This window comes from Ranitomeya imitator, chromosome 7 (genome assembly GCF_032444005.1).
Source record: "Ranitomeya imitator isolate aRanImi1 chromosome 7, aRanImi1.pri, whole genome shotgun sequence".
Taxonomy (NCBI): Eukaryota; Metazoa; Chordata; class Amphibia; order Anura; family Dendrobatidae; genus Ranitomeya; species Ranitomeya imitator.
In genome coordinates, this window is record NC_091288.1 from 89470942 (window position 1) to 89491391 (window position 20450).

Sequence of the window (20450 nt, forward strand, 5' to 3'; positions counted from 1 at the left end):
AAATTAATGAAAGGTTGCAGCACAGGATAGTCCGGATGGTGGCTAAGCAACAGCAATCAAGTTCCAAAGAAATTCAAACTGTCCTGCAGGCAAAGAGTGCATCATTGTTAGTGTGAACTAACGGTCAACATTTGAATGACATGAAACGCAATAGCAGGAGACCCAGGAGGACCCAATTGCTGACACAGAGACATAACACAGCTAGACTGCAGTTTGCCAAAATGTACTTGAGTAAGCCAAAATCCTTCTGGGAAAGCGTCTTGTGGACAGACGAGACCAAGACAGAGCATTTTGGTAAGGCACATCATTCTACTGTTTACCGAAAATGGAATTAGGCCTACAAAGAAAAGAACACAGTACCTACAGTCAAATATGGTGGAGATTCAAATATGTTTTGGGTTTGTTTTTCTGACTCTAGCACTGAGTGCCTTAACTGTCTGCAAGGCATCATGAAATCTGAAGAGTACCAAAGAATTTTGTATCGCAATGTAGTGCCCAGTGTCAGAAGGCTGGGTTTGTGTTCTAGGTTATTGGGCTTCCAACATAACAATGACCCCAAAGATACTTCAAGAATCCCACAAAAATGGATGGAAACAAAGTGCTATAGAGTTATGAAGGGGCCACTAACTAAATCCCATTGAACGCCTGTGGAGAGATCTTACAATTGCTGTTGGGAGAAGGCACCTTTCAAATATGAGAGACCTGGAGCAGTTTGCAAAAGAAAAGTGGTCCAAAATTCCAGCTGAGAGGTGTAAGAAGCTTGTTAATGGTTATATAGGAAGCGACTGATTGCAGTTATTTATTCCAAAGGTTATGCAAACAATTACAGTATGTTGAGGGTGTCAACAATTTTGTCCGGCCCATGTTTGGGGTTTTGTGTGGAATGATGTTCAATTTGCCTTTTTTTCCTCAGTTTGTTTCTGTTTTTCCAATACACACAAATGAAATAAACATGTATAACAAAACATGCGTAATTGCAATAATTTTCTGAGAAAAATACTTCATTTTCTGGAACAATTTCAAGGGTCCCAACAATTTCGACTGTGAATGTATAACTATACTTCAATCACTTAATATGTTCTGCAGAAATGTTACACGCCACTATTTGGTCACAGTAATGTCGATCTTGTTTTTTTATACTGATTATTTTCTTAGTAACAGCATGGTCACACAGTGTGTATTATGCAGTGTTTGTAACATACAGTGTGTGTGACATACATCACCTTGTTCCTTCATATAAGGTATTACAAAGAGGAGGGTATGGCTGCAAGCACTTTGCTATGGTTGCACACAAGTGACTGTGCTACTGTATTTCACAAAGAGCTGACCTAGGTTTATGTCTCGGGTGACCCCCTGTATTCTTCTGGCGGACACAGGCAGAAAAGGGCCCCTGGGGAAGAACAGTACATGGGCCCCTTGGAGTCCAGAAGCTCATCATACTGCACAATTCCAGCTGGAAATGGGCCCTCTCACCTTTTGGTCCCCCCCTGTGCGGCCACATTGGTTGCACCGCCCCTATGCTATTACATAAGCTATATCTGTGCACTAGAACTTCCTACCAGAAGAATACCTACCATATTGGTGAACCGGTCTCCACAGGCCATCCTTATCTTCTCTGGGGTGGCTGGACTGTTCAAGGTGAAGAGCTCGGACATCCCTCTCTCTTTTCGGGCATATGTTATAGCATCTTTTATAGCAAAATATATAGAGGAACCCAAGAACAAAGCAGGTTCTCCGACACCCTGCGGAAAGCAGCACAAATAGTCCATCATTCAGACCAAAAAGTTCTCAACAAACATCATAATGGCCTAAATGACTAAACTGTTGGGATTTTTTACCATCCTCCTGGTGGTCTAGAGCGATTTACTGATTGAAGGCAAAGAAGGCGTATTTATATCCATTATACATTGTTGTTAATATTTAATGTAACATCCCTATTGCTGTTTATTGGTTAACACGTATGTAGTGTAATTAAATTATTATAGATCCCTACTATTACATTGTTCAGGACCGTGCAGGGCTTAGCGGTGATCTTGGGGAAAAAAGTTTACCTATAATTTTTTTTAACACTTAAAGTGAGAATTCTTATAAAGGTCAAAGCTGATTGAGTCCCCTTTACATAAGATATGTTTTCCTGGAGATGCCATTAGGAGGTGCTCTCTGCAATAAAGATTTTTTTTCATTGCGTTAAATGATATATTCATATGCGGTGAGCGCCCCCAGGTGGTGTCAGAAATAATTACAGTTAACTGGATTTTTTTTCTATCAGACCTGCTCAGAGGGGCAGTGTCCAGACAATATTCCAGTGGGGAATATAACGCTCTCCTATGACTCTCCTATTCCCCCGTACAAGTGCAAACATCAGAACTAACAAGACGTGGCATTTGCTGGAGCATCATCTTCATTCTCTGCAGGGGTGCATGGCACTGCAGCCCATTGTGATCTGTTTGAATGGGGCTGGGCAGCATTGCCAGGCAAAGTCATACGGACAACATGCAGCACTGGATACTTGTACCTTAGAAGAGTATATGGCATGGGGGTTTGGAACATCAGTGAGCAAGGAGACGTAGAACTGTTCTGGGATGTCGCAGACGGTAGGAATCTTATACTGAGCCGGGCCTCGGGTGTACAGTACTCCTTGAGGAGAGAATTTAAGCTCTTCAATGGTGAAAAGACCAAGCCCCTGAACAAATGCCCCTTCAATCTGCAAATACAAATCAAGACAAAAGCAAATATCTCAGTACAGAATACTAATAAAATCTGTATCATTACTATTCTACATTGGTGGCTGCTTTGCCCCCACTGATTTCTAAAGTAGCCTTTAAAGGAAATCTGTCCGCAGGATTTCACCCCCAAGTATTTATATTTATATGTAGCTCTTTCAAAGATAAGCCCAACAATACCTTTACACGGCCAGTCCACTCCTGCATTACTGAGAAATCAGTGTTTGAATTGATATGCAAATTAGGCTAAGGAGCTATGGTAGATCTAAGCCCTCTGTCACTCCAGCTCTATTCCACAACAAGAATTGCCTCCTCCTGCTTGACTGACGGCTCCTTTGCTTGAAGCTACACAGTAAAAAGGCTGTTAGTCAAGTAGGAAGAGGTGGCTGGGCGGGAATAGAGCTGGAGTGACAGAGGCTTTAGCTCTATCATAGTTCTTCAACTTCATTTGCATATCAGTTCAAACAATGATTTCTCAGCAATGGAGGAATGGACTGGCCATGTCAAGGTATTGGTGAGCTTGTATTTGAAAGAGCTACATGCACATATATATATATATATATATATATATATATATATATATATATATATATATATATATATATATATATATATATTCCCTTTAAATTTATTTAAATACCAATAATGACTAACATGAGAATGAAACTTGTTGGAATAGTTATACCGAACCTTACGTCGAGTGTATATTTCACAGTCCTAGTAATAGTAACTTCGTACCTGTCCTATGTCCACCCCTGGGTTTATACTGCAACCAATATCCATAACAATATCTGTCCGGAGATTCTAGTAGAAGAAAGAAATATTTACAAAATCTTAAGGAACAAGGATGAAAGGACATAGAATTTCTTAGAAACAACAATGTCAGAAAAATATGCAGAGGATTTTATCCATTATGTTATTTTCCATAGAGAAGGGGAATTATCATATAATATTATAACATCAGTCAGATGAACACCGAAGAGTTTAGGTGAAATATTAATTTCACCAAAAAATGGCGTAACCAGTGGTAAGAAGAATTATATAGGGTTACAAGAAGGCAAGGTCCATCATGATCTCTCTACCTTGTGATCTCCTGTCAAGCAGTCGATTTCAACCTCAGAACAAGCGGCTCCAAATATAAAGTAGTGAGCGGGGTTACCCTCTCCTGTGTCCCAGTTCATTTCTCTGTCAAATCCCCTGTAGGGATAAAATGAAGGGAAAATAACGCCTTTATTGGACACCTAGGTGTAAGGTTAGATTGGGGGTGGGGTACAGATTTTGCATTGAGGCCAAAGAGCGTCAAGATAGTTTCACACTGGAGTAGATGAACATTTTGAACATTCTTGCTGCGTCTCACTGATGTGACAATAATAATGCTAACACTTCACTTTTCTCCAAAATCCACTTTTCTCCAAAATCCTTGCAGTTTATAGACTGACTGACTATTAGAAATAATGACATAACTTGCTATGACATGGATGTTTAATCTGTGGTGCCATTAGACTGAGTATGGGGACTATGGCACCATCATACTGAAGGGGGGTGGGCTTCCGGGGTCATTATACTAAGTGTGCTGCTGTGGGGGCAATCGTACTGAGTGGAGAGTGTGGTGTTCATCAGGGCCGGACTGGGACTAAAATTCAGCCCTGGCATTTAAAGTTACACAGGCCCACTTGTCACATGGTGACTGTATAATATGTTTGTACACTTGTAGGCAGGGCCGGTTTTAGGCAAAGTGGGGCCCTAGGCAAAGTTTAAAATGAGACCCCAAATGCTAACATATTGCACATCACACAAAAGCATTTTGGTTGTATTTACAAGCGGTAAGTTCTGGCCGCTAAATGAGTTTGATCAACAATACTGAAGTTGTTCAACGCTTGTTTCCCGGCCTCTTTCCACTAGCTGAGGAATAATGTTGGGGACAGAACGATCACTAATAGATCACCATACAGTATCATGTTATCAGCAGCACATCTACAGTTTACACCGGCGATGTGCTGCTGAGAACAATGATTTTTGTTCCAGAAAAAACAATCTGAATATGCAGCATTTAACTTGTTTAGTAAAATACACCCCATAGTCCTCCATACTGTAATATATTCCCTATCGTATATAACACAGCCTCCCCCATAGAATATAATATATCCCCACAATAGTATATACCACAGCCACATAGTATATAACACGGCCTCCCCCATAGAATATAATATACCCCCATAGTATATAGCAAAGCCCGCATAGTATATAACACAACCCGCATAGTATATAGCACAACCCGCATAGAAGATAACACAGCCCATGTAGTAGTATACAGCATAGCCCACACAGTAGTATACAGCACAGCCCACGTAGCAGTATACAGCACAGCCCACATAGCAGTACACAGAACAGCCCGCGTAGCAGTATACAGCACAGCCCACGTAGCAGTATACAGCAAGCCCACGTAGCAGTATACAGCACAGCCCACGTAGCAGTATACAGCACAGCCCACGTAGCAGTATACAGCACACCCACGTAGCAGTATACAGCACAGCCCACGTAGCAGTATGCAGCACAACCCACGTAGCAGTATACAGCACACCCAAGTAGCAGTATACAGCACAGCCACGTAGCAGTATACAGCACTATACAGCACAGCCCACATAGCAGTATACAGCACACCCACGTAGCACTATACAGCACAGCCCACGTAGCAGTATACAGCACACCCACGTAGCAGTATACAGCACAGCCCACGTAGTAGTATACAGCACAGCCCACTTAGCAGTATACAGCACAGCCCATAGTAGTATACAGCACAGCCCACCTAGTAGTATACAGCACAGCCCACATAATCACATAGTAGAATACAGCACAGCCCGCATCTCTACCCCCCCCCCCCCCCAGAATGGCCCCACAGTCCAGTAAAAAAAAAAAAAACAACACACTCCTCACCTCTCCTCGTGCCCGCGTTGCTCCCTGCTCCTGTCTTGGCGGCTGCCGCTGCACTGGCTGGCACACAGTAAGTGTGCGCGCACCCGCAGTGTCAGAGGCAGAGCGGGGAATGATGGGAGAGGGGGCGTCAACAGACGCTCTCTCCTCCATCATTGCATTCAACTGTAGCGGCGTCATAGATGCCGGTATAGTTGAATGTGGCGGCGGCGCTGGTGGGGGGGGGTGAGTCGGCGTGCAGTGGCCCACTACTGGCACCGGCCCTTCTGGCATTTGCCAGAAGTGCCTGATGGCCAGTCCGGCCTGGTGTCCATAATTCATAGGGAGTGGAGTAGTTATCTGTGGTGGCCATAATACTGTGGCCATCATGGTTAGCTGTGGGAGTTGTGGTTCCTTTGGTGGCAATCAACTACAAACAAATACCAAATGCAAAAAAAAAGGTTAGAAGAACACATTTACCTGAAAAAGCCTGTAGCAGAGAGGCTTATTGACTGCAAAAATGCTTCATTCACCTGAGAGTAGAAGAAATCAAACAAAATCAATTATCAGTTCTAATGGAAGAAGAAAACTATTCAGGTGAACTTGCTGCAGTGAATAAAGCTCTGCTCACAATATACAAATCTAGAAATCTTACAGTTGATCAATGGTTGGTAGATCTGCTACTTGGGTGTGGGTATGTGCTTTTCTTGAAAAATCATTAAGCCGTTCCTTACCACCCATAGAAAAACATATAAATATCAATAATTTATACAAAAATTACAGTACATTAGTATTTATACAGCAGGTAATAATGCAATGCTATCGCCTTCATGTGGGCTGTACAGCTGACGTCTTGTTTTATCCTAATTTTACAGTCCATTGGGCTGGATTCCCCTTCCTTCTTTGGATTGCTTCACACTTTGGCTCAGCATTCTCCAGGCTCCAGACAAAGCTTAGATGTCTTCTATGGTGATGTGATTTATCTTCTCAGTCTTCAGGATCCCTGGCTGGTATAACAACCCACCGCTGATGAACGGGTTAGAATAGCTCTTTAGCTTAGCCCTCTCTATTCATCCCTTGCCAACCAGAGCCGTATACTGTATGTACGCCACTGGTTGTTAAGGGGTTAGGGAAGACCTGTTACCAAGTCAAAAGTCAACAATTCCTTTAATGGTACAATCTCTGCTTCCTGTCAACTGCTCCCTATCATCCTGCAACAATTCCTTTAATGTACAATCTCTGCTTCCTGTCAACTGCTTCCTATCATCCTGCAACAATTCCTTTAATGTACAATCTCTGCTTCCTGTCAACTGCTTTCTATCATCCTGCAACATTCCCTTTAATGGTACAATCTCTGCTTCCTGGCAACTGCTGCCTATCATCCTGCAACAATTCCTTTAATGTACAATCTCTGCTTCCTGTCAACTGCTCCCTATCATCCTGCAACAATTCCTTTAATGGTACAATCTCTGCTTCCTGTCAACTGCTTCCTATCATCCTGCAACAATTCCTTTAATGTACAATCTCTGCTTCCTGGCAACTGCTGCCTATCATCCTGCAACATTCCCTTTAATGGTACAATCTCTGCTTCCTGTCAACTGCTGCCTATCATCCTGCAACAATTCCTTTAATGGTACAATATCTGCTTCCTGTCAACTGCTTTCTATCATCCTGCAACAATTCCTTTAATGATACAATCTCTGCTTCCTGTCAACTGCTGCCTATCATCCTGCAACATTCCCTTTAATGGTACAATCTCTGCTTCCTGTCAACTGCTGCCTATCATCCTACAACAGTCCCTTTAATGGTACAATCTCTGCTTCCTGTCAACTGCTGCCTATCATCCTGCAACAATTCCTTTAATGGTACAATCTCTGCTTCCTGTCAACTGCTGCCTATCATCCTACAACATTCCCTTTAATGGTACAATCTCTGCTTCCTGTCAACTGCTCCCTATCATCCTGCAACAATTCCTTTAATGGTACAATCTCTGCTTCCTGTCAACTGCTCCCTATCATCCTGCAACAATTCCTTTAATGGTACAATCTCTGCTTCCTGTCAACTGCTGCCTATCATCCTACAACAGTCCCTTTAATGGTACAATCTCTGCTTCCTGTCAACTGCTGCCTATCATCCTGCAACAATTCCTTTAATGGTACAATCTCTGCTTCCTGTCAACTGCTGCCTATCATCCTACAACATTCCCTTTAATGGTACAATCTCTGCTTCCTGTCAACTGCTCCCTATCATCCTGCAACATTCCCTTTAATGGTACAATCTCTGCTTCCTGTCAACTGCTGCCTATCATCCTGCAACATTCCCTTTAATGGTACAATCTCTGCTTCCTGTCAACTGCTCCCTATCATCCTGCAACATTCCCTTTAATGGTACAATCTCTGCTTCCTGTCAACTGCTCCCTATCATCCTGCAACATTCCCTTTAATGGTACAATCTCTGCTTCCTGTCAACTGCTGCCTATCATCCTGCAACATTCCCTTTAATGGTACAATCTCTGCTTCCTGTCAACTGCTGCCTATCATCCTGCAACAATTCCTTTAATGTGCCTGCTGAATGTTTGCTAAATTCATTTGTTGTATTTTATTAAATACTTACTGCTGCACATCCATGCTGGGGTCACAGGAGATACTATCTGGTGCAAGGTGTTAGAGCATATGGTTGTAGCCAGGACCAGTACCTTTGATCATGTAACCTCCTCTGGGGTGTTGGCCAATTGCTAATTTATCCCCAATCAGGTCCCACAATCCCTCTCACCTGATCCTTTACTCAGTCTTATACATTTAGTAGCATCTTAAGGGGTGCACGTGTGTGGGGTCAGGCACGCGCATCTCTCCAGCAAAGCATCACACAGCTAAGCATAAAGACTCCGCAGTTATTGCAACGGCCGTCAGTCATGGCAGGAGTCAGGACTCCACTCTATGTATCTGTCTCTTTTGGGTATGTCTGCTGAATAAGCACTTCTTATTACTTGAATCTAGCTTTTCTATTAACCCATCTTACTCCGTCATGTTTACATATGCCCTTACAGTGTTTGCTCCCCTATTCCTCTCTCTCCTTCGCTATCCACAAACCCCAGCACCCTCTAACCAAATAATCATCTCCACTACACTCTTACCTCCCCACCTGTCCTCCTCTACTGACCTGCTCCTCAACCTCAAATGTGTCCTAATAAAACATAAAACAAGTCGCCCACTCTCCTTCTCCCACCTGCTCTCCCTTTCTCTGCTTCTCCTCACTGCTGGCGACATATCTCCCAACCCTGGACCCACACAGCTCATACTTCCCATGAATGACTACCCCCTCCTATCGCTTCCTATCTAATACGAACTACTGCAATCTTTCCAACATAAAACCCGTGCCTGTGACGCCCACCCCCTGCTCGCTCTCTCTGGAGCACTCTGGAATTCCCGCTCAATCTGCAATAAGCTTCATGTGATTCATGACCTTTTTCTCTCTCACAATCTTGCCTTCCTTGGCTTCACAGAAACATGGCTAACACCCTCTGACACCGCCTCCCCTGCTGCGCTGTGTTACGGTGGCCTCCACTTCACCCACACTTCACCCACACCCGGCAACAGACATGGTGAAGGAGTGGGTCTTCTCCTTTCTTCTAAATGCACCTTTAACCCAATCACACCTCTATCCTCCCTTATCCTCCCCTCTTTTGAAGTCCATTCTGTCCGCATCTACTCTCCCTCCAACCTCTAAGTGGCCGTCATATACCGACCTCCGGGTCCGGCCACTGCCTTTATTGACCAATTCTCCACCTGGCTTCTTCATTTTCTCTCTGCTGACATTCCCATTATCATCATGGGTGACTTCAACATCACCACTGATACCCCTCAGTCAACAGCCTCCAAACTTCTGTCCCTTACTTCATCTTTTGGACTTACTCAGTGGTCCTCCGCAGCCACCCACACAGACGGCCATACCCTAGACCTGGTCTTCACCCGTCTCTGCTCTCTATCTAACTTCACCACCTCCCCTCTCCCTCTATCCGACCACCATCTGCTCACTTTTTCATCCCTCAACGGTCACCCATGTCCAGCAACATGCACACCCCCACAGAAACCTTGCACACCTAGACTCCCACACGCTCTCTGACTCTATCCTACCACTGGCATCCATATCCTCACTCCACAACACAGACGGTGCCGTTGCTTTCTACAATGCCACTCTCGCATCAGCTATTGACACGGTCGCCCCTCTCGTTCATTGCAGAGTGCGACGTATCAATAGGCAACCCTGGCACAATAACACCACTAAAAAGCTCCGGCAACTGTCCAGGGTTGCAGAGTGGCATTTGAAGAAAACACATTCGCAAGATGACTTCACTGCATTCAAACAGGCAACACTCGCTTTTAAATCTGCTCTCACCTCTGCTAAACAGGCCTACTTTACAACCCTCATATCTTCCCTATCCTACAACCCCAAACAGTTATTCAAAACCTTTAACTCCCTCCTCCGCCCCCCCACCCCCCTACAACCTCACTCATATCTGCTGAGGACTTTGCCACACACTTTAAAAATAAGATCGACCAAACAAGGCAAATCTTCATTGTTCAACCACCACAATCCCTTTGTATACCAGACCAATGCCCAAACCCCATAACCTCCCTCCCCAAGACCACTGAAGGGGGGCTTAATTATCTCCTCTCCAAATCGCACCTCACCACCTGTGCGCTTGACCCCATCCCACTTCCTCCCCAACCTCACCACCACACTTATCCCATCCCTAACCCACCTCTTCAACCTATCACTAACTTCTGGCACCTTCCCTTCTGCTTTCAAACATGCCATAATCACGCCTATCCTTAAAAAGCCAACCTTCGATCCAACTGCTATGTCCAGCTATCGCCCACTATCGCTGCTCCCATTCGCTTCCAAACTCCTGGAGCAGCACGTCCACGCTGAACTTTCCTCCCACTCTCATCTAACTTGCTCTTTGACAATCTACAATCTGGTTTCCGCCCCCATCATTCAACTGAGACAGCCCTGACCAAAATCACTAATGACCTGCTTACAGCCAAAGCTAACGGACAATACTCTGTACTTCTCCTTCTAGACCTGTCCTCTGCTTTTGACACAGTTGACCACTGCCTCCTACTACAGATCTTCTCCTCCTTTGGCATCAAAGACCTCGCCCTTTCCTGGATCTCCTCATACTTTTCCAACCGCACATTCAGCGTCTCCCTCTCTCACACTACCTCCTCCTCCCATCCTCTCTCTGTTGGAGTCCCCAAGGCTCTGTTCTAGGACCCCTACTCTTCTCAATCTACACACTTGGCCTGGGACAACTCAAAAAGTCCCATAGATTCAAGTACCACCTTTATGCTGATGACACTCAGATCTACCTTTCTGGCTCAGACGTCACCTCTCTGCTGTCCAGAATCCCGGAGTGTCTATCAGCCATATCCTCCTTCTTCTCCTCTTGCTTCCTCAAGCTCAATGTGGACAATCTGAGCTCATCATCTTTCCTCCATCTCATAGATCTTCCATACCTGACCAATATATCACAAATAACGACATCACACTTTCCCCCGTACCGGAAGTCCGCTGCATCGGAGTAACCATTGACTCTGCCCTGTCCTTCAAATCGCACATCCAAGCTCTTTCCACCTCCTGTCACCTCCAGCTCAAAAATATCTTCAGAATCCATCCTTTCCTCACCCGTCAATCTACTAAAATGCTTGTGCATGTCCTCATCATCTCCCGCCTTGACTACTGCAACATCCTTTTCTGTGGCCTCCCTGCTAATACCCTTGCACCTCTCCAGTCCATCCTTAACTCTGACTAATTCATCTCACTCCTCGCTACTCCTCCGCTTCCCCTTTCTGCAAATCTCTTCACTGGCTCCCATTCCCTCAGCGTATCCAGTTCAAATTACTAATACTGACCTACAAAGCCACCCATAACCTGTCTCCTCCATCTATCTCGGAACTAATCTCCCGATATCTTCCCTCACGTAATCTCTGATCCTCCCAAGACCTCCTTCTCTCCTCCACACTTATCCGCTCCTCACCCAACCGCCTCCAAGACATTCGGATCCTTCAGACGGAACCTGAAAACCCACCTCTTCAGGAAAGCCTACAGCCTGCACTGACCCCGCTGCCTCCTCACCACTTCTGAAGCTACTGCCTCACCAACACCAGAGCTCCTACAACCCTCAACCTATTGTCTCCATCCCCACCATCCTATAGAATGTAAGCCCGCAAGGGCAGGGTCGTCACCTCTCTGTATCAGACTGTCATTGTTAGTTTGTTTACTGTAAGTGATATCTGTAATTTGTATGTAACCCCATCTCATGTACAGCACCATGGAATCAATGGTGCTATATAAATAAAAATAATAAAAGTGGGACGTTTTTGCTCTTAATTCAGTCTTACTGATCCACTATTTTGTTTTCTTCTTTTTTCAAAATCCGCCAACTGGTTCCAGACGTGAGCTTTTATATTCAGTGCTAATTCTTACTGTCTTTACCAAGAGGGGCATTGCTCAGAGATTAATGAGACAGAGTAGCCAAAAAACACGCCCCAGAGGATCCTGTGAACCTCACCTCCTCGTAAAGACCATAAAAAATAGCACTGAAGACTCATATCTCTGAAACCATATAGCAGATTTAACAGAAAAAAGAAGAAAAATACTTAGGGCAGCAGCTGAAACAAAATAAGATAAAAAGCTGGTAATTTTTCTATGTGCTGACAGGTCCTCTTAGAGGGAAGGTCCACCCACACAACCATGTTTTAGCAGTCCACATTGGCGTCAGTCACAGCCAGTCTTCACTGAATTGCCTGTGCAATCACCATCATATCCAAACATGCAGAGTATTTTGTTGAAATCACTTTGCAAGTATTTTTTGTACCACAGGAATAATACAGTGATATTAATTAGTAAACATTAAAATTTTCTTTTACCCAGTCCTTCCATGAACCTTTAGGATTTGCCTCTTTAATGGGTTTTAGTCGTTCCATGAGTTTCTGGCATGCACTCTGTGAAATCAAAAGACAGACCACAATGAAGCAAAATGCTGATTCATATAACCACAAATTATTATAAAAGCCCAATAGCTTTTTACAATATTCATAGAAGTATAAATCAGATAAATGTTATAATATTGTATAGGGGATCACCTGAACTGCCATGCCATTGACATCAGTCCCTTGAGATCCCCCAGACGGTATTGTGTTAGGAACAGAAGCTGTGCTGGTTTCCACTACATGCACATCTGATACTGGGATCTCAAGTTCACGACTTGCAATCTAAACAAAGCAAAATACAAGTAAATAAAACGTTAGTATCTTTATCACAATGGAAATACTTTGCGGAAACAATCTGTAAATTATGACACTTGTATGAATCTCATTTTTTATATTTAAAACACTCTTCACATGGATTAAACAAGTCAAATTTAATTTACTGGTGTACCTGCGTGATCTTTGTGTGGACACCTTGCCCCAACTCTACACCTCCATGACTGACCAAGACCGATCCATCCAAGTAGATATGGACAAGAGCAGCCGCCTACAACCAAGAGCAGTGAGTGTTGCATAAAATAATGATCATTTTGGAGATTATCTTTGGTTAATACAAAAAAAGTCCACACAAAAAATCTTACCTTTGTTTAATAAACTAAACTTTTCAGTTGTTTTTTTTTTCAGTTTTTTTTTTTTTTTTACTAAACATGACAATTTTGGGGGAAATAATATAAATGAAAGACATTGGCTGAATGATGATCTCTGATAAAACCTTGATAATATGGCATATTATGCGAATACATACTGTATATGGAGAAGCACTGTCACTGCTGAATCTGCTTTTGCTACAAAGTATGACACTAAAAGTCATGGTGGAACAGATTTAGGAGATAACGGAATGCACTGTTCCAATCTAGAATAAAAAAAAAAAACACATCATGGCTAATTGGCATTACCTGCCCAAAAAATTTAGCAGTTGATCCGATGGGATATTTCAAAGGTATTATGGCCAACCCCTTCTTCTTCCAATAGTTCTGCTTATTAAAATCTTCAATGGCCAACCTTCTGTTGTGGTAGGAAGACTTCTCCGTGCACTCATTCCAGCACATAATCAACGTTCTGGCATCTATCTCCTGTTTCAAATGGTTCTGGCTAATTCCTCTGTGCAGATTTATCTCCCTGACCTGAAAAGAGTTGATACATACCAGCATATTATTTTACTACAATATACAGATTAGCTAAACAATAATCCAATAGCACAGTTTATGTAATAGAGCTGAGAGCATGTTAAAGTACTGCTCTCCCCACATGTAAAATGGTACAAAGTAGTGGAGTTCTCCCAAAAGCATTACAACGCCGAAGAAAAAGTGGAGTAGGCCATGAACTACCAGAAAATGGTATACAAGGAAAGATACATATTATTGAAACATTACATTAAAAACTTACTGAATGAAGAATAAATGACAAGAATCAAAAACTGTGGAGGAGACATGGAAGTAGACAAGGAAAGGATAGAGGTCCAATAAGACATGGGGAAGCAACGCCAAGAGAGTCCAGTCCATGCTATAACTTGCAATCCAGTGTTTTCTGGAGGAGGAGACGAGCTGCAGTGATTTCTCCCATAGACAGCACAGCACAGATAGGAGGCTTCCTGCTCTTCACTCACTTTATAGCTCACAGGCAGGGGCGTAACGACCACAGTCGAAGAGGTTGAGACCACGACCGGGCCCTTGTAGGTGAGGGGCCTGCTGACGCCCACACAAATTTCAACTGGATGTGCGTCCTCAGATGCAAATTCAATTGAAGTGCATTGCGGCGCACAAACCCACTGTGTCCGTGCATGGCAATACCCAATGCCGGCCAATCAGAGGCCAGCAGCTGACGTTGGCGTGCACATGACTGGTGGTTAATGGCCGTGACGTCATGCGCTTCTGACGCTTGCATGCTGAAGTCAGCTTCCAGCTTGAGAAGAGGATGTCACGCAGTAGGGGAACAGAGGTAAGGTGAGTATAATTGTTTATTTTTTCTATGCATTACAGAACAGCGGCAAAACGGGGAACATATACCAGGTTAGGGGATAAATACCAGAATGGAGCCAGGATAAGGGACACATATACCAGGATGGGGGATATATGTGCCAGGATGAAGCCCAGGATAAGTGACATATATACCAGGGCAGGATATATATGCAAGGATGGGGCCCAGGATAAGTGATATATATATACCAGGATGGGGCTCAGGATAAAGGACATATATACAAGGATGGGGAATATATACCAGAATCTATTCTACTTACCTTCTCTGGTGGGAGTCCAATTTTAATAGCTATTTCACTCATCCAGGTTTCAGTCACAAAAGCACCTTGTGGGAAGCCAAATCCCCGGAAGGCGGTGTTTGATGGTAAGTTAGTCTTGCAGGCAGTGCCTTTGCCTCTCAAATTTGGTATTTTATAAGCATTGTCCATGTTCATCAAACCAACCTCTATTACCTTAAAAAATACATGGATTATACCTAGAATCGATTACTGTTCTGTTGTTGAAACTGGCTAGAGATGAGAAGATTCATTTGTGGGGTTTGGTCCATCATCCAGGTCAGTGACAGTGGTACCTGTCGGCTAGACAGGAGGCCTACAAAACTCTTACCTTCCTCCATTCCCGATACAGCTTTTGATTAGCCAGGGCTGGCGCAACATCATCTGTATGGTGTGATGCACAGATGACGTTGCACCAGTCCTGACAGATAAACTGCCGTGCCAGGGACCCTGGAAGGTAAGAGGGGCAGATATCCTGTCTAGCCGGCAGGTACCATGGAACTGGATGCTGGACCAGAGTTCCATGAATTGATCTACTCATTTCTAGAACAGGCATTTAAAAAATTTAAATCTGTAACAAAAAGAACAGAAATATATTACTTTTCAATGTACAATCTACAGCCCAAACTAGTTGTGAAGTCAGTTTGTTTTTCAAACAAAAAATAGTCGAAGAACACAGTAGAATTATACAGCTAAATGCACCAAAACCTGTCTTACATGTTTTGCCCCATGTTTTTGTGTATTTCAGACACTCGTTTGATAAAGTCTATTACCACCAAGTAGTACAGTAAATAATGTCTACTAAATCAAATTAATTTCTATGATCTCAAAATGTATTATTCAATCAATGAAACAGAACACTACAAGCAATAAAATAAAAACCATAAAAAAACCTTCAAAACAGAGGCAAGAGGGCAGTGTGATTATACTCGTACATAATTACAGGCACATCAGTAATTCATATATCAAAAATTAAATATTATAAAGTGCAGAGGTGTAGATAAACTCTCATATAACTCATTAGCCAGAAATGTATATGCAGCATGTATGAATATTGCTCAGTGAGGGTTAGTTTAACCATCCATATACAATTAGTATATGACAAGCTTCAGATGTCAGCATAGATTCCTTTATAACAAACAAAGGCCAGTATTATATCAATACATATCAATTTGACCTATAGTTCAAGTACTTTCCCCTATAAGAACACCTATGCAAAGAAAGAGACCAATGTATACACACAATATGCCATTGTGTAATTAGACCACGCTGCTCAGTACCCCTACGCACGTTTCGTGTACAGCGTCGTCAGACCCCCTGAATCTAAGGAATCTATTCTGACATCTAAAGCTTGTCACATACTAATTGTAAATGGTTGGTTAAACTACCCCTCATTGAGAAATATTAATACATGCTGTATGTAAATGTTTGGGTAATGAGTTACATGAGAGTATATCTACATGTCTGCACTTTATAATATTTAATTGTTGATATATGAATTACTGATGTGCTTGTAATTACATATAACCACACTGCCCTCTTGTCTCTATTTTTATTTTTTTTATTGTTTGTAGTATTGTGTTTAATTGATTTAATAATAAAGTTTGAGATGATAAAAATGTTTTTGATTTAGAAGACATCATTTACTGTACTACTTGGTAATAAGAGGTTTGATATGTTGTATTTTGGGTATTTCCAAGACCTGTTATTTATATGGTACTTATTTGGGTTTATATTTCCAATTATTGGTTAACATTATACTGGCTTGATAAACACCTGAGGATAAGTGTTAATTGGGCATGTCTTCACTTAAAGGGGTTGCTTCATTATCTATCTTCAGGATTGCCCTGCACCCATGCCTCCCAGCTTCCTGTGTGCCAGGGGATGGGGAACTCCTCAAAATTGATAGTTCAGACAAGTAGCACGGCCGTGCCGCTGATCAGAGCTGTGCTTTAACCTATCCTGCAAACATAGGCAGCTTTGCATCTGAAGCACCAGAGGAGTGCAGAAGAAACGAAGCTGGACAAATTCTGGGATCCGGCCAGCTTCAAAGTCATGCTTTCAAGCTGTGTAGCAAACAATTTGTCGGCCTCCTTGGCTAAGAAACTGACCCCTTCTGAGAGACTGCAGTGGTGGTCAGTAATCTAGGGATTGAAAAGTACACTATAAAATTAACACGCCCTTTGTTCTTGCGAACAGAGAGGATTTTTAATAAAAGACAAATTACAAAGTTGCTTATTATTGCAAGCACTTTGCAATATTACCCATATTACAAGCTGGGACAACCCATTTAAAATGGTGTGGCTTAAGATGCGCCACCGTGCACCAAAAAATTGCTCAAGATGCTTTCATCTAGCATGAACCACTGTGAAAAAGCAGGTGCAACTTTACGGCTGTTCAGGTGAGGTTTACACTTTCTAAAATTAAGATAGTTTTAGTAAATGTCTCTCAATGTCAAAAGAGATGCAAACGAATGCATGTAGATGTGTGACCTCTTCTATAAAAATATGTTATCTAATGTTTGTTCTTTTCATAAATGTAATATCCTAGGCTTTTTAGTTTAGGATGCGGTTATAACTCACAAAGACAGAGAGATCGGAAGTTGATCCAGCGTTATTAAAATAAGAAAGATCCACAGCAGTTACATGTCCATCATCCATGAACCCAACCTGAAAGACACATTTTGTTGACATTACAAGAAAATCAGCATTTCATCGATGTTTTTAATCAGCGTGTCAGAGTTTGGTCAATATGTATTAACATCTGAGTCTGGGCAGAGTTTCTAAAGTTTTACTTGAATTAAAACATTCTCATGTCAAACAGTCCGTGAAAAACAGATAGCACACAGATGGCATCCCGATGCTGATTTTTTTAATGGAAGCATAGACTTGCATTAGTGTGAGATTCGGGTCAAAGTTGGATAAGTCTCCGTGATTTTGTTTGGACCACTTAGTCGATAAAAATACAGAGTCATGAGAACAGCTCCATAGATTAGAATAGATGCAAGTTTTATCAGTGAAAAACATAAAATTCGCATTAGAAAAACTGAAGTCTGTATGAGGTGTTACTCAGTTCCAAAATATGAATCCTTCATTTGTTTTTCATGACTTACGATGAATTAGACAATATGTATATATAATGGAAGCAAAAATCCCACAAACAAATGATAGATGGAAGAGGATGGTTGTTTTAATAAGCAGAGAGTGACATTCATTATTTCAATAAACTTGCAATTGTCTTTGGTCGAGGATCTGGTACCTACACGTATGGTATATCTACCTTTCTATCCTGTAAAAATGATACAATATTTGAGTTTCATATTCAAATTATCTTACAGTAAGAATATCCCTGTTGCCCATAGCAACCAACTGTAGATGAGTTTTTAAATTTGAAATGTTCTAGTTTTGAAAGGCACTATTGATTTTACCATATCATGTACTGGAAAATGGGAAAAATATTCAAATGTGGTGAAATTGCAAAAAAAGTGCAATTCCACAATTGTTTTTTGGATTTTTTTTTACAGTGTTCACTAAATGCTAAAACTGACCTGCCAGTATGATTTTCCACGTCATTACGAATTCGCAGACATCAAACATGTCTAGGTTCTTTTTTATTTAAGTGGTGAAAAGAAATTCCAAAGTTTGTAAAAAAAAAAAAAAGTTGACATTTTCAGAGACCCTTAATGTCTCCATTTTTCGGGATCAGGGGCCGGGTGAGGGCTTATTTTTTGCGCGCTGACGTTTTTTTTTATACCATTTTGGTTTGTATACGAATTTTTGATCGCCCGTTATTGCATTTTATTACAATGTAGCAGCGAGCAAAAAAAACTTAATTCTTAATTTTTTTCTCGCTACACCATTTACCGATTGCATTAATTATGTGTATATTTGATTTTTTCAGTTTTATTTTGAATGGGGCGAAAGGGGGTGATTTGAACTTTAATATTTTTAAATTTTGTAAAAATATTTTAGAAAACATTTCCTGACTTTTGGCATGCTTCAATAGTCTCCATGGGAGACTAGAAGATGCCATAACCCGATCAGATCAGATCGCTTGCATGTAGCAGAATACGTCACTTCCTATGAGCGCCGACCACTGGGTGGGACAGTCTGTCCATAGGACAACAATCAGTTGTACACTGCACAAATCTGGCCTTTATGGAAGAGTGGCAAGAAGAAAGCCATTTCTCAAAGATATCCATAAAAAAGTTTGCAACAAGCCACCTGGGAGACACACCAAACATGTGGAAGAAGGTGCTCTGGTCAGATGAAACCAAAATCAAACTTTTTGGCATCAATGCCAAATGATATGTTTGGCAAAAAGGCAACACAGCTCATCACCCTGAATACACCATGCCCACTGTCACACATGGTGGTGGCAGCATCATGGTTTGGGCCTGCTTTTCTTCAGCAGGAACAGGGAAGATGGTTAAAATTGATGGGAAGATGGATGGTGACAAATGCAGGACCATTCTTGAAGAAAAACTGTTTTGTCTTCCAACAAGACAATGATCCCAAACATAAAGCAAATGCTACAGTGGAATGAGTCACAGATAAATGTATCCAGGTGTTAGAATGGCCAAGTCAAAGTCCAGACCTCAATCCAATCGAGAACCTGTGGAAAGAGCTGAAAACTGCTGTTCACAAACGATCTCCATCAAACCTCACTGAGCTTGAGCTGTTTGCCAAGGAAGAATGGACAAGAATTTCAGTCTCTCGATGTACAAAACGGAGAGGCATACCCCAAGCGACTTACAGCTGTAATCGCAGTAAAAGGTGGCGCAACAAAGTATTAAGTTAAAGGGGCCGAATAATGTTGCACGCCCGACTTTTGTTTTTGAATTTCCACAAAAATTTAAAATAACCAATGAATTTTATTCAACTTCACAATTGTGTTCCACTTGTTGTTGATTTTTCACCAAAAATTTACATTTGGTATCTTTATGTCTGAAGCATGATATGTGGGAAAAGGTTGAAAAGTTCCAGGGAGCCGAATACTTTCGCAAGGCACTGTATACATACCAGATAGCATCTTTAACCCCTTTCTGACATTAGATGTACTATCCCGTCGAGGTGGGGTGGGCCCAAATGCCCACCGACGGGATAGTACGTCATAGCGATCGGCCGCGCTCACGGGGGGAGTGCGGCCGAGTGTCAGCTGACTATCGCAGCTGACATCTGGCACTATGTGCCAGGAGGGGTCACAGACTGCTCCTGGCACAGTAATTCCCGAAACACTGAGATCAAACATGATCGCAGTGTTACTGGGGCATAGGGAAGCATCGCGCAGGGAGGGGGCTCCCTGCGGGCTTTCCTGAGACCCTCGGTACAACGCGATGTGCTCGCGTTGTATCGAGCGTCTCCTCCCTGCAGGCCCCGGATCCAAAATGGCCGCGGGGCTGCATCCGGGTCCTGCAGGGAGGTGACTTCACAGCGCCCGCTCAGAGCAGGCACCGGGAAGCCTCCAGTGCACTGCAAAGTGTCAGATCAGCGATCTTACACTATAACATGATGC

General features: G+C 42.5%; 1 protein-coding gene across 1 annotated transcript in view; it reads right to left on the reverse strand.

Annotated features, from left to right (window-relative positions):
- LOC138644803 (aldehyde oxidase-like) overlaps positions 1–20450 on the reverse strand; it is a 145202-nt gene that overhangs the window by 1237 nt on the left and 123515 nt on the right. Inside the window, exons 24-34 of the mRNA XM_069733622.1 lie at positions 17519–17605; positions 14922–15113; positions 13582–13809; positions 13077–13172; positions 12782–12910; positions 12566–12640; positions 6114–6166; positions 3806–3920; positions 3462–3527; positions 2516–2704; positions 1575–1742 (exon numbers count right to left, since the gene is read on the reverse strand). Coding sequence (XP_069589723.1) covers positions 1575–1742; positions 2516–2704; positions 3462–3527; positions 3806–3920; positions 6114–6166; positions 12566–12640; positions 12782–12910; positions 13077–13172; positions 13582–13809; positions 14922–15113; positions 17519–17605 — 1398 coding nt within the window. The remainder of the gene's footprint in view (positions 1–1574; positions 1743–2515; positions 2705–3461; positions 3528–3805; positions 3921–6113; positions 6167–12565; positions 12641–12781; positions 12911–13076; positions 13173–13581; positions 13810–14921; positions 15114–17518; positions 17606–20450) is intronic.